We start from the raw sequence: 14,867 nt of genomic DNA, 5'->3' as shown, positions 1-14,867 counted from the left end.
TACAACAAATATGCCCCTCCTCATCCCCTCTCTCCCCCCTATTGGTTCTCCTAAATGTACCGAACCAACACTTCCCACTTCACAAACGCTCTTACAGGCTCACCTTATAGCATCAGCAAAACTCCTGGTCCCTCTACATTGGCTGTCCGAAGATCCTCCTACCATGGAAGAATGGACATTGAAAGTCCATGAGTTATGTAGATTTGAGGAGCTCTCCAGTTGGGAAAACATTTCTCATGATGCTTTTCTCACCTTATGGGAGCCTTGGTTCAAATGGTATACAAATTCTCATGCTACTCCTTAGTTATTAGCACCCCGTGCTCGGTATGCAACCCAGTAGCATTTTTTTCACTCCATCTGTTTCAGTATTGCAATGTGATTCCCTCTTGTCCTTGAGGCCATCTCATTTATTCTGTTCATTCACTCAATTTACTATGTAACAGTCTTATCTACTGTCAATGCTGTACTATTCGCCCATTGTGCCTTCATGATATTGGGCTTGTTGCCCTCATTACTGCTTGTTGTTCTCATCATTACAACAAATTACAAATAAAGATTTGCAAAAAAAAAAATCCTAGGAGACTAAAGGTTGTTTATGTATCAAATTTCAGAGCAACTTCGAATCGTGTAGAATTGATTCAGACACAAATATTTTTTTTTCTAAAATTCAACATCTGCCATGAAATTAATTTCAAGAAATGTGTTCATCTCTAGTCTGGTCATTAAGGCCTTTTCAGGCCTGGCCATTAAAGGGTTACATTATACAACTTTGACTCTCTGCAGTCACCACTAGGGGGAGCTAATTAAAGACAAATATATTATTGGGGTTAATAAGAACTGTATACATTTGTATGCAGTGAGCTTACTATTGGATGGTGTCCACAGGCAGAAGGAGTGTAACTATGGTTGTGTGATGAAGCCAGGGGATATTGGAACTCCAACTCATATAAACATATACTATAAATATATTTTATAATATATACTTTATAATATATTACTTTATAATATACTTTTTCTTTTCTCCCAGAGCATTCAGGATTAGTGAGCTGAAGAGAGAAGTCTTTGAACGTCTCACAATCTTAGAGCAGAGGGTGGAAGGTAAGAAAATATTGATATGGCATCTACGTGTCAGGTCCCTCTTTATTCAGTTGCTGATGTAACGTTATCTTGTATGAAGCCACCTATCAACTATAACAGTGACATCCACAGCGTCCTGCCCCCTTAACAGTAACATCTACAGGACTCTCCCCTTTAACAGTAACCTCCACAGTACCCTGTCTCGTTAACAGTGATTTCCACAATAACCCGCCCCCTTAACAGTGACCTCCACAGAGCTCCGTTCCCTTAAAATGTGACCTCCACAACACCCCGCCCCCTTAACAGTGACTTCTATAGCATCCCACCCCTTAACACTGACCTCCATAGCGGACCGTCCCCTTAACTGTGACCTCCACTGTTCCCTGCCCCCTTAACAGAGACCTCCACAGTGCCTATGCCTTTAACAGTGACTTCCACAGCATCCCGTCCCCTTAACAGTGACCTCTACAGCATCCCGTCCCCTTAACTGTGACATCCACAGCAGCCTGCCCCTAGGGTGGCCAGAGGTCCAGTTTTAGGCCGGACAGTCCATCTTTCAGACTCCCAGTCCCCCGTTCGACGCAAGGCCTGGACGGACACAGGGATGTCCTTTTGAACAGCTCACTCTCAGACAGCAGCACTGTGCTGTCTGAGCGTGAGCTGCAGGGAGAAAGTCACCCTCCCTCCCACCCCTGCAGCTGACAGAAGTTGATTGTTACCTTCATTTTTTCAATCTCCGTTGGCTGCGGAGTGGCCTAACCATGTCGGGGCGTGGCTTAGCAGGACCTGGGGTGAGATTTTTTAAGTTCATCTTTTGCCCCCTTAACTGTGACCTCCACAGCACTCCGCTCCCTTAACAGTGTCATCCACAGTGCCCTGCCCCTTTGAAGCTGACCTACAGCAGTGCAGAAAAATGGCTGGGTTGTTATCGAAACCTGGTGGGAAACTGTGTGTATGTGGAGACTAAGGGCCTACGAGCTTCTATTGGCTGATAAGGGTCATGTGACCAGGCTTCTATTGGCTAATTTTTTGGGAATATCTCAGGAACGGTACGTGCTAGAGAGCTGAGAAAACTTTCCTGGACACCTGATGTACCTGTGTGCCAAATTCTGTGATTGTAAATGCGATGGTGCGGATTCCTTTAGCGTACATACATATTCACATACACTCAGCTTTATATATTAGATATATACTCACCTAAAGAATTATTAGGAACACCATACTAATATGGTGTTGGACCCCCTTTTGCCTTCAGAACTGCCTTAATTCTACGTGGTATTGATTCAACAAGGTGCTGATAGCATTCTTTAGAAATGTTGGCCCATATTGATAGGATAGCATCTTGCAGTTGATGGAGATTTGAGGGATGCAGATCCAGGGCACGAAGCTCCCGTTCCACCACATCCCAAAGATGCTCTATTGGGTTGAGATCTGGTGACTGTGGGGGCCATTTTAGTACAGTGAACTCATTGTCATGTTCAAGAAACCAATTTGAAATGATTCGAGCTTTGTGACATGGTGCATTATCCTGCTGGAAGTAGCCATCAGAGGATGGGTACATGGTGGTCATGAAGGGATGGACATGGTCAGAAACAATGCTCAGGTAGCCCGTGGCATTTAAACGATGCCCAATTGGCACTAAGGGGCCTAAAGTGTGCCCAGAAAACATCCCCCACACCATTACACCACCACCACCAGCCTGCACAGTGGTAACAAGGCATGATGGATACATGTTCTCATTTTGTTTACACCAAATTCGGACTCTACCATTTGAATGTCTCAACAGAAATTGAGACTCATCAGACCAGGCAACATTTTTCCAGTCTTCAACAGTCCAATTTTGGTGAGCTCGTGCAAATTGTAGCCTCTTTTTCCTATTTGTAGTGGAGATGAGTGGTACCCGGTGGGGTCTTCTGCTGTTGTAGCCCATCCGCCTCAAGGTTGTGCGTGTTGTGGCTTCACAAATGCTTTGCTGCATACCTCGGTTGTAACGAGTGGTTATTTCAGTCAACGTTGCTCTTCTATCAGCTTGAATCAGTCGGCCCATTCTCCTCTGACCTCTAGCATCCACAAGGCATTTTTGCCCACAGGACTGCCGCATACTGGATGTTTTTCACTTTTCACACCATTCTTTGTAAACCCTAGAAATGGTTGTGCGGGAAAATCCCAGTAACTGAGCAGATTGTGAAATACTCAGACCAGCCCGTCTGGCACCAACAACCATGCCACGCTAAAAATTGCTTAAATCACCTTTCTTTCCCATTCTGACATTCAGTTTGAAGTTCAGGAGATTGTCTTGACCAGGACCACACCCCTAAATGCATTGAAGCAACTACCATGTGATTGGTTGACTAGATAATTGCATTAATGAGAAATAGAACAGGTGTTCCTAATAATTCTTTAGGTGAGTGTATACTACATACCCCAGCTCTACCTGTTTAGTTATAATTATTAAGAGGTTGATTTCCTAGTCATCTGTCTTTGCAAAAAGCTGCATAACGGGCAATTTTGTCGGACAGACGTGCATTAAGTATCCCATTTGCAGCCAAGACGGCAAATTAGCAAGCTGGCTGGCTTGTGCGTGAAAGGTGTCCTGCTCTTACAGCCGAGGCAGTAACTATCTATCTGGATAGTGTGCCCACAACAAGGCATTCCACATGTAACCAAGGCAGTGACTCATAATCTGGCTGGGGGTGCGCAGAAGGCGTCCAGTCAAAACAGCCAAGGAAGGAATATAGCTTCTAAAACGTATAATTAGTGAAGATACATATTTACTCTGCAAGTGAATAATGGAAGCCAATTGACTGCTAGGAGGAAGTGTAAAGGCTTGCATTATAAATGATTTCCTAGAACTCACATAAAGTAACATTTAGGGCCAGGAAAATGGAAAGGACGCATTCGGCACATAACTGAGCCGAACGGAGCCCACGGGCCCCATAGACTATGATGGGGTCCGTTAGGTTTCTGCTCAGAAGAAGATTTTTGAAACGGAGACAAAAGTCCTGCATGCCCAACTTTTGTCTCCGCTCCAAAATCTTCTTCTGAGCGGAAACCTAATGGACCCCATTATAGTCTATGGGGCCCGTGGGCTCCGTTCGGCTCAGTTATGTGCCGAATCCGTCCCTTCCGTTTTCCTGCCCCATAAAGGCTGAACGGTGATGTGAACGAAGCCGAACTTAGGATATACACCTCTTAATAATTACAATTAAACAGATAGAGCTGCGGTATGTGTTATAGATATTTTAATAATCGTGGGTTTCAAATTATTATTTTTTTTAACCCAAGAACACTGCCTGTGAGGCAAGCGTCTAAACCAGCTATAGCTTCAAACATACATTTTTAATAGTTATAATAAAAGGTAGGTCTACCACGGGACATGAACCTAGGGTAAATGGCTAAAGACCATATATATTTTTTGTAAATTTGCTTTATTCTTAAAGGGGTTTTGTCACATCAGCAAATAGCATTCAGAGAAAGTTAATACAAGGCACTTACTAATTTATTTTTATTTTCCATATTGCTTCCTTTGCAGTTTTTTTCCATCACATTATACACTGCTCGTTTTCACGGTTACGACCACCCTGCAATCCAGCAGTGGTGGTTGTGCTTGCAACTCTATAGGAAAAAGCACTGGCCTATGTGTACTCCCACGGTCTCAGCCACCAGAGAGGCTGACACTTTTTCCTATAGTGTGCAAGCATGGCCACCACTGATGGATTGCACGGTGGTCATAACCATGGAAATGAGCAGTGTATAATGTGATGGAAAAATGAATATGGACAATCACAATACATTAGTAAGTACCTTTAACCTTGTACTGTATATATCTTTGATTTTTATTTTGTGAATAGAGGGTGAACCATTTCTTCTCTTGGAGCGCACCCTGGATCTTCTGGGGCTTCTGGCCAGAGTTGGGTGGGGGTGCCCTTGATGTTAGGTAGATGGGTGCAAGACAAAAGAACAGATGTGGAGTCAATGATGGCATATGGATGGTGGAGTCAATGGCCAGGCCCTTTTGGTTGCAAGAAATAAAGTCTCTTTTTACTGAATAGATTATAGGAGTTGCAGGAGATAGATTCGCTATAGGCACAGTTCTGAGGTGTGTTACAGAGTAGGCTTTTCTCAATAGCTGTGTATAGGCAGCAGTAATGATGGTAGTAGTAGTCCTCCCTGAGTCTTACTCTAAGTACACTTTTCAATCTTCCCAAATACCACAGGTGTGCAATTCCATTCTCATTAAATCTTTCTGCAATTCCCATGCTGCGAGGTATAGATCTTAGATCGGATGGCCAATCCGTCTCACAAATGTGGTGGGCACCAAAGCAATATACCCTTTCCACAGAAGTAAAGTCTTATGGCTTAAACAAGCGATACCTTACTGTCTTTCCAGCACGTCCTCTGATGTGGTTCTCCACCATCAAAAATGTCTGTTCTCTTTCTCTCAGGAGTAGCCTTTTAGTTAAAGGGGTTGGCCACCATACGCATAAAAAATAAATAAAGGGTCCCAGAAAATAACTAAAGCCACAAGGTATTTGTATCATGAGAGATATACTGTATACATATAATTTTTCTAATGTGTTCAGTATAGCATGCTCCCATTGATGGGAAGCTGTGTGGGCAGAGCAGCTTCAAAGTGAAAATCCCAACATGCATCACAGCAAGCATCTTCAGAGGAGTGGTCACTCCAAACAAAACAAATCATGTTTTTTCTGTGTCACCAATTTCTGAAAGCTATACTTTTTCTTTTTCTGCCACTCATCTTGTGCACGGGGTCATTTTTTGGGTACATATGAGTTTTGGATCATTCAATATTACTCTTTATGGGTCAAGGTGTAAAAAAAAATTGGTTGTTTTGAGCAGGTCATTACAAATGCAGCGATACCTAATATCAGTTTTACACAATTAAAGCATTTTTGAAAAAAAGTCATGTTTTAGTGTATCCTTTTTCTGAAAGACATATTTATTTTTTGGGTGATTGTCTTATGTATGGGCTCATTTATTGCAGGATGAGATGATGGTTTTATTGGTACTATTTTGGGGTGTATATATGACTTTTTGATTGCTTTATATTACGCTTTTTGTTAGGCAAGGTAACCAAAAATGGCTATTCTGGCACAGTTTTAATTTTTTTGTTTTTTACAGTGTTCATCTGACAGGTTATATCATGTGCTATTTTTATAGAGCAGGTTGTAACGGACACGATGATATCAAATATGTCTACTTTCTTTGTTTGTTTGTTTAAGTTTTACATAATAAAGCATTTTTGAAAAAAATAAAATGTTTTTGTGTCTCCATTTTCTAAAAGACATATTTTTTCTATTTTTCTGCCGATCGTCTTGTGTAGGGGCTCATTTTTTGTGGGAAGAGTTGAAATTTTCATTGGTCTGAATTTTGGGTACATAATAATTTTTGATCATTCAATATTACACTTTATTGAGCAAATAGACCAATAAAATTGGTTGTTTTGGCACACTTTTTTTTTTTTTAATGGTATTTACCTCTTGGTGGAAGAATGGGTGATATTTTTAAAGAGCAAGTCGTTACGAACGCAGTGATACCTAATTTGTCTATTTTTTTATATATTTTTTGGCTTTACATAATACAAGCATTTTAGTAAAAAAAACATGTTTTTGTGTCTCCATTTTCTGAAGGCCATATTTTTTTCATTTTTTGGGCGATTGTCTCATGTAGGGGCTCATTTATTCGGGATGAGGTGATGGTTTGATTGGTACTATTTTGGGGTACATACAACTTTTTTTATCACTTTTAATACCTTTTCTGGGAAGTGAGGTGGGAAAAATTTCAATTCCATCATAGTTTTCAGTTTTTTTTTTTTATGGCGTTCACCGTACGGAGAAAGTTACATGATCCTTTTATAGATCAGGTCATAACTAAGTAATTAAATCTCCCCTCAGTCGTCTTTTTTCTAAAGTGAATAACCCTAATTTTGATAATCTTTCCGGGTACTGTAGTTGCCCCATTCCAGTTATTACTTTAGTTGCCCTCCTCTGGACCCTCTCCAGCTCTGCTATGTCTGCCTTGTTTACAGGAGCCCAGAACTGTACACAGTACTCCATGTGTGGTCTGACTAATGATTTGTAAAGTGGTAGGACTATGTTCTCATCACGGGCATCTATGCCCCTTTTAATGCAACCCATTATCTTATTGGCAGCAGCTGCCTGACATTGGTTTTTGCAGTTTAGTTTGCTATTTATTAAAATTCCTAGATCCTTTTCCATGTCAGTGTTACCGAGTGTTTTACCATTTAGTATGTACGGGTGACTTGCATTATTCCTTCCCATGTACATAACCTTACATTTGTCAGTGTTAAACCTCATCTGCCACTTATCTGCCCAAGCCTCCAGTCTATCCAGATCCCTCTGTAGCAGTATACTGTCCTCTTTAGTGTTAATTACTTTACACAGTTTAGTGTCATCTGCGAAAATTTATACTTTACTATGCAAGCCTTCTACAAGATCATGAATAAATATATTGAAGAGAATAGGGCCCAACACTGACCCCTGAGGTACCCCACTAGTGACAGTGACCCAATCTGAGTGTGTACCATTAATAACCACCCTCTGTTTTCTATCATTGAGCCAGTTACTTACCCACATACAGACATTTTCTCCCAGTCCGAGCATTCTCATTTTATATACTAACCTTTTATGTGGTACAGTGTCAAATGCTTTGGAGAAGTCCAGATATACGACATCCATTGATTCGCCGCTGTCAAGTCTAGAACTTACCTCCTCATAGAAACTGATTAAATTAATTTGGCATGACCGATCCCTCACGAAGCCATGCTGATATGGCGTTATTTGCTTATTTCCGTTAAGATGCTCTAAGATAGCATCTCTTAGAAAATCTTCACACAGTTTACCCACAACAGATGTTAAACTTACCGGCCTATAGTTTCCAGGCTCTGTTTTTGGACCCTTTTTGAATATTGGCACCACATTTTCCATGTGCCAATCCTGTGGGACATTCCCTGTCAGTATAGAGTCCGCAAATATCAGAAATAAGGGTCTGGTTATGACATTACTTAATTCCCTTAGGATATGGGGGTGTATGCCATCCGGTCCTGGCGATTTGTCTATTTTAATCTTTTTAAGTCGCTGTTGTATTTCTTCCTGGGTCAGACAGGACACTTTTAATGGGGAATTTATTTTTACATTCTGCATGTCATCTGACAGTTTATTTTCCTCAGTGAATACATTGGAGAAAAAAATATTTAACAGCTTTGCTTTCTCCTCGTCGCTCTCTGCGACTCCCCCCTCATTACTCTTAAAAGGGCCGACACCTTCAGATTTATACTTTTTAACATTTATATAATTGAAGAACATTTTAGGGTTAGTTTTACTCTCTTTGGCAATTAATCTCTCGGTCTCTAGTTTGGCCGCTTTTATTTGTTTTTTTACATGTTCTATTTTTTTCCTAAATTTTTTTTCAGGGCTTCCATGCTACCCTCCTGTTTTAGTGATTTATATGCTTTCTTTTTGCCATTTATTGCTTTCTCTACAGTTCTATTTATCCACATTGGTTTCTTTTTGTTCCTTAACCTTTTATTCCCACCATACGGTATGTACCTCTCACAATGAGATTTTAGGATGCTTTTAAAGATATCCCATTTTGTGGCTGTATTTTTATTTTTGAGGACTTTGTCCCAGTTAGTTAGGCCTATGGCCTCTCTTAGTTGGCTAAATTTAGCTTTTTTGAAGTTTGGTATTTTTGTTCCTCCCTGAAGAAACGCTCTTTTGAATGAGTTTACTTGAATCAATAATGTAATAGTGCCCCATTTTGGCCCCTACACAGTAATAATGCCCATCAGATGGCGATACAGATAAAAATGGTGCTGTGCTCTCACCTCCAGTTAAAGCTCTCATGCTATTTCACGGTTCTCTGAACAACTGCTGCCTCCATTCATTGTGTTACGGTATCACTCACTGCTCCCATTGATTAAACTATAATAATATCATTGGTCAGTAGATATCAATATAATATCAGTGTTGTTCCCAACACACACATTTACAATGTGCACAATTACATTATGCAGTGCATTTATTTACAGTACTTCAGTGCAGTACATACAGTATATATATTTATCCACAGTGCAGTCTCTGTAGTTACATCCAGAGTGTTAGTGCCCATAACATCATCACTATATATTCTCGCCATGGTCTCAGTACTTACAAGGCATCTCACCCACAGTAGTGCACATACCGTACATTTATCATCCCTACACTGCCATATAACTGCAGCTTAAAGGCACAGTGCATGGTAAATCACATGCAGTGTGTTTGGCCGCACGGAAGGTGTGGTGTCTGAGAACTGGAGAGGATGAGAGCGGTGGTGGGGGCAACGAGGGTGGTTGTAGTCCTCACAGTGGCTAATTCCTCTCGCTCTAACGCTCCCTGGGCCATTTTTACAGTAGGTAGAGGGAACACCCTGGACTTTATGAGGCTCCTGCCTGGTGGTGGGTCGCTGGGGTGCCCTTGATGTTAGGTAGATGGATGCAAGATAGAAGAGGAAGTGTAGTGGCCAGTGGATGGTGGAGGCAATGACCAGGCCCATTTGGTTGCTATAAATAAAGTCTCTCTTTACTGAATAGATGATGGAGATTGTAGTACAAATGCAAGCAATAAGCACAGATCTGAAGTATATGTCAGAGCAAGACTCTCCCAAAAGTAGGTCTCATTACACTTTCTTCAATGCCCAATCTGGAAGCGCAGAACTTAGATCCGGATGATCCGTCCATCTCAGAAGCGTGGCGGCTCCAGAGGCAATAACTCTTTTCAGAAACAGTAAAGTCTATTGCCACAAACATGCATTTACCTTACTGTCTCAGCATGGTCTTTAAGTGGTTGTCAACCGTCAAAATGTCAGTTCTTTTCCCTCTCAGGGGTATTCTCTCAGTTCAGTTGCTTCTCTGGCAGCTTTCAGTCTCAGGGACTGAAGGGTCCCTGGACTATGTCTGCTTAGCAAAGATCCACTAATCAGGGGGGTGATCCATTCTATCTCTCGACAACCTAATAAAGACTGCCAGGTTTACCTGTTTTCCGCCTATACACAACCATTTGGGATACACAGTGCATAAGGAAAATAATACATTAACCATTTAAGTGCTTTAGCTATGAATCACAACCTTAATTCTTTAGTAGTGATCAAACACAATATTAACCCTTTAGCAGTGACCCACTGGATCACTGCACACATATCATCACAACATGGCGTATAATCATGGGTGCTAATTCCATGGCACACTTAAGAGTGACATAATAGCATGCATAAACAATCACATTACAGTTCACCTAGGTAGTATTGCCACCACACAGGGTCATAGAATACCTCATATCAGTTACTGTAAGGGATATGGTTTTCTTTGTAAGAGGTACAATGTTTATTTCCAACCCTATTCCATGCGGCAATATACCAGAAGTTACAAACCCTTATTGTGTGTACACCAGCAAAGTTCCCCCCAAACACTGGTTAAGCTTCAGCGTTAAGAGAGTTGGGGCTGGTTCAATCCTAGTGGTGTACGTTGGGCTATGATAACAGGCATATGCCTCATCATAAATTGGGCATAGCCTACAGTAGTCCGTGCTCCTGACTGATATCTATAGCAACTGTTGTTCTACACCATAAAACTGGCGTAGAATATTATAAATGTGGCTGAGCCGCTCGCCCTGCCCCTTCCCACCTTCGTCATGCCCTCTTTCCGGGAACGTGCCGAGATCAGCGGGGAAAAGGCACTTGTGCAAATAAATATTGCACAAATGCCAGTGAAAACATTTTTTCACACCACAAAAGTGGCGTATGTGGGCAAATAAGTGTTCAGTTGCAGAGAGGTGCGACGCACTATGCTACCATTGGTGCTCTGTGGATGATGTCATCCGTCTTACAGTGTAAAAGAAACCGTTGCAATCAACCCTCTTCATGCACATTTCATTCACAACATAGTGGACATGTGACTTGAAACGTCTCCCCATTATACATCAGTAGGTAATCCAATTTGTAATAATTGTGACATTTAGGTCCAGGAACTACCACTAACCTTTTTCTAGTAGTGTAAGAAGCACAGGATAATGCAGTCTACGCTGCAGGGCACACTTCATCCCTGTGTGGTGCTCATTTTAAATACTTTCATGAATTTAGACCTCATGCACACAACCTTATTTGTTTTGGGGTCCACACAACGCGAATCCGCAAAATATGGATATCCTCTGTGTGCCATCCACATTTTTTGTGGATCCAGTGGACTTCAATGGGTCTGTGGACCACATTTTGCGGGTGAGGTTGGGACACGTTCTATAATTTGCAGAATGACATCCGTGTGCTTTCCGCACCTGTTTGTCTGTTATGCAAATTATTGATCATGTCCTATTTTGTATTTAAAACTGAAACAGTCATGTGAATGAGCTTTGCTATTTCATTTTTAATTATTGGTACATAGTTGGGTTATGTGGCAGTACTGACTTTACCACTGTAATCATGTACCGGCACTCTGCCAGGGGCAGATTGGGCATTTCTGGGGCCCCTAACAAGCTTATGTGTGAGGGGCCCTGTCGCACTGCAAAGCTCTGTCCCATCACACTGCTAAACCCTTACCGGGCGTGCTAAAACCCACTCTTTGCTTAGCAGTGCAGGCTGGCCACTGGACTGCCAACCTGGACTGGCTGCACAGGCAGTATGACCACGCCTAGTCGTTTCTCTCAGCTAACCACTTGTGGCTAGCAGGGTGCATATGCTTGGTTTGTGTAGTGCTAGAGTCCGCCCATGCACTCCGCTAACCTAATGTTCCCCATATACACCAGCAGATATGGATCTACATTACTTACAATACTTTACACACTATAAAACTGTCTGCCACCATAACATTATTGGGAATATAGAAATGTTTGTCTTGGATTCCAAAAAAATAAAAATCATTGGTTGCATTGTTGAGTATTGGCCATCATGCATGTCCATGCCAGTACCTGGAAAAAGCAGAGCCAACAAGAGACAAAGTGACACGGTGGCACTGCCAAATTGTTCTAGCCAATGGCAGGTGCCGCAGCAGCAAAACCCCTGCCAGTTAAACACCGGGCAATGTAAGACAATACATTCTTTATAAAAAGAAAAAGTGTAAAAGAGCATAAAAAGCATCACTCTGTGCCTGATATTTCCTCTGCTCATCTTCTAGCTGAAGGTCGTAAAGCTATTGACATTGACAAGTATAAGAATGAAGTGAAGAAGCTGCGGGATGAACTGGAGGAAAGAAGTAACAGGTCAGTCACCTGGTTCCCAAGTCAGAAATACATGATTGCAGGTGTCACTATGTGGGGTACTGCTGTACTATGTGAATATTACAGGTGACAGGAGTTATTATATCGGTACTGCTATGTTAAATGGATATTACAAATGTCACTGTGTGGAACATGGCTGTGTTTCATGGACATGGACACATTGATAAAAGAGGTTGTCTGAGATTTTGATATTGATGGCCTACCCTCTGGATCAGTGGCGTAACTAGAAATGATAGGGCCCCACATCAACTTTTTGAAAGGGCCCCCTCCCCCCAGCAACTTCTTTGCATCCCTCTCCTCCTGTGCAACCTCCACTCCTGCAGCTAGAGCGATCTCAGACCAGACGTGGCAGGTACTCTGTCCGTTTCCTATACATACTGTATGTCATGTCACTGTATATATTGTCACCATATATAATGTTGTTGTGTAATACTGTTGAGGGGGCCCTGACAATAAAATCTTTTAGTCCTCCTCCTGGTTGGGGCCTTCTGAGTTTGGGCGCCAAGTAGCCGTTCCCCTGCTTCCCTTATAGCTACGCCCCTGCTCAGGGTAGGTCATCAATATCAGATTAATGGGGGTCCGACTCCCAGCACCCCTGACGATCATCTGAAGAGACTGCAGCGCTTCGGTGGCTTCTCACTAGGCTTGTGATGTCATGTTCATCGGTCACATGGCCTAGGCGCAGCTCAGCCCATTTCAAGTTAATGGGGCTGAGGTGCAATACCATACACAGCCACTAGGCAGTGTATGAATAATAGAAGAAATTCTGCTTTTTGGCGCTCCAAAACCCAGTCAAGGCAAACTTGAGTTTCAAACTTCTTTTTATTCCAATAAGATAGATTTGCAATAAAAACAACGCGTTTCGGGGAATTAAGATCCCCTTCCTCAGGTTAGAAAAATGAGTATACACATAAAGTACATAGGGTCATATATATAGTAAAAAAAAAACGCAAGAAAAAACGCATCTGGGGGTGGAATTAGCATTCAGGATCCACCCACAGTTTTTTTTAACTCAACAAGCACAGGTCCCATGCCTCAATCATCAAATTTGATCGTATGATCACGACCAGAATTTTATCCTATGAAAAAGAAATCATACATAAAAAAAGTGGAAAATTGTTTAGAGATAGATCAGATTTTGCCACTAACAATATAAAATATTGGCTGAAAGTAGATCCTACAAATAAGGAAGAGATCAGGGAGGACACATCCGTACAAGCTACAAATCCAAAAAGCATGCACCTATCAATCATGGCCTCAGAAAATCAAACACACCAGTGGAAAAATACAAACTATAACAAATATAAAAAACGTCATAAAAAACCTTATAACAACTACACATACACCAACAACAATAGATACAAGAAGAATCAGAATCTCCGTATTCATGATAAACCACAACTACCAGTATACAATCAATACCCAAAACGCACCATGAACACACCAACCACCTTGAAACCACAGCACACATGGAATCTATGCAATGAGATCACTACCTCCACCACAAATTCTGGCTTGGCATCACATATCATTTCATCGAACATTACCAAAATTACCCCTTGTCCGAATCATCAAAACCCTGCCTCTACCCTTGATGCAGAGATCACCCCCAAAACTACCCCTTGTCCCAAGAACTCTATGTTATGGAGCAACCCTGCTTCCGTTTTCAGATCTGAGATCCTAGCAGAGTGTGCACCACTCAACTTACCTCCCACCCAATTCACTATTCACCCCAACTCCCCTCTAAGAGCATTGTTACTGCAGTACAGGATAAAGTGGCCAGCTTAACACAATTAGAATGCTTGGAACTGAAGCAAAAACAGCCGAATACAACCGATAAATATGGGTACAACTTCATTACCACCTTCAGTGAGGGCCATAATAAGGTCAGATCCTAGCAAAATACTGGTATATTCTGAAGAAGGATCCTATCCTAAATAAATTGATACCCACTGTACCAGCACTAACTTACAGACGAGCACGCACATTGAAGAACCTATTAGCTCCAAGCAAACTTAGGGACACTCCAAATATAAAAGAAGAACCAAGGAACTCATTGAAAAATGGAAGCTGGAGATGTAAATAACCCAGATGTCTTTGCTGTGGAATGATATGCCAAACAACTTTCTTTTTAAATAAGAATGATGGATCCTCACACCCAATCTCCACAAACCTTGACTGTAGCTCTACACACGTTATCTACATACTAGAATGCCCATGCAACCTAATATATGTGGGACGGACCATTCAGACCCTACGGAATAGAGTCAATAAGCATAGGTCGAATATAAGAAAACAATTTTTAAAACATAGTGTGTCAAGACAAACCACAAACTACCATGGAGGGAGCCCTAAGGGTTTAAGGATTACTCTCATTGAGCAAATTCCAACCCACCAAAGGAATGATATCCAGTACATCAGGAGAAGTGAGATGTACTGGATTTTCAAACTGAAGAGTCTAAACCCATATGGCCTGAATGAGGCCTTTGAAATTTATCTGTAGAC

The 14,867-nt window shown here is 41.7% G+C and overlaps 1 protein-coding gene across 1 annotated transcript in view; it reads left to right on the top strand.

Annotated features, from left to right (window-relative positions):
• Nucleotides 1-14,867, top strand: part of LOC120997498 (high affinity cGMP-specific 3',5'-cyclic phosphodiesterase 9A-like) — a 62,952-nt gene that overhangs the window by 22,699 nt on the left and 25,386 nt on the right. The window contains exons 6-7 of the mRNA XM_040427612.1: nt 1,028-1,098; nt 12,260-12,344. Of these exons, the coding sequence (XP_040283546.1) occupies nt 1,028-1,098; nt 12,260-12,344 (156 nt within the window). The remainder of the gene's footprint in view (nt 1-1,027; nt 1,099-12,259; nt 12,345-14,867) is intronic.

Source organism: Bufo bufo, chromosome 1, assembly GCF_905171765.1.
Source record: "Bufo bufo chromosome 1, aBufBuf1.1, whole genome shotgun sequence".
In the NCBI taxonomy this organism is placed as follows: domain Eukaryota; kingdom Metazoa; phylum Chordata; class Amphibia; order Anura; family Bufonidae; genus Bufo; species Bufo bufo.
This window is presented reverse-complemented; position numbering and strand designations above follow the sequence as displayed.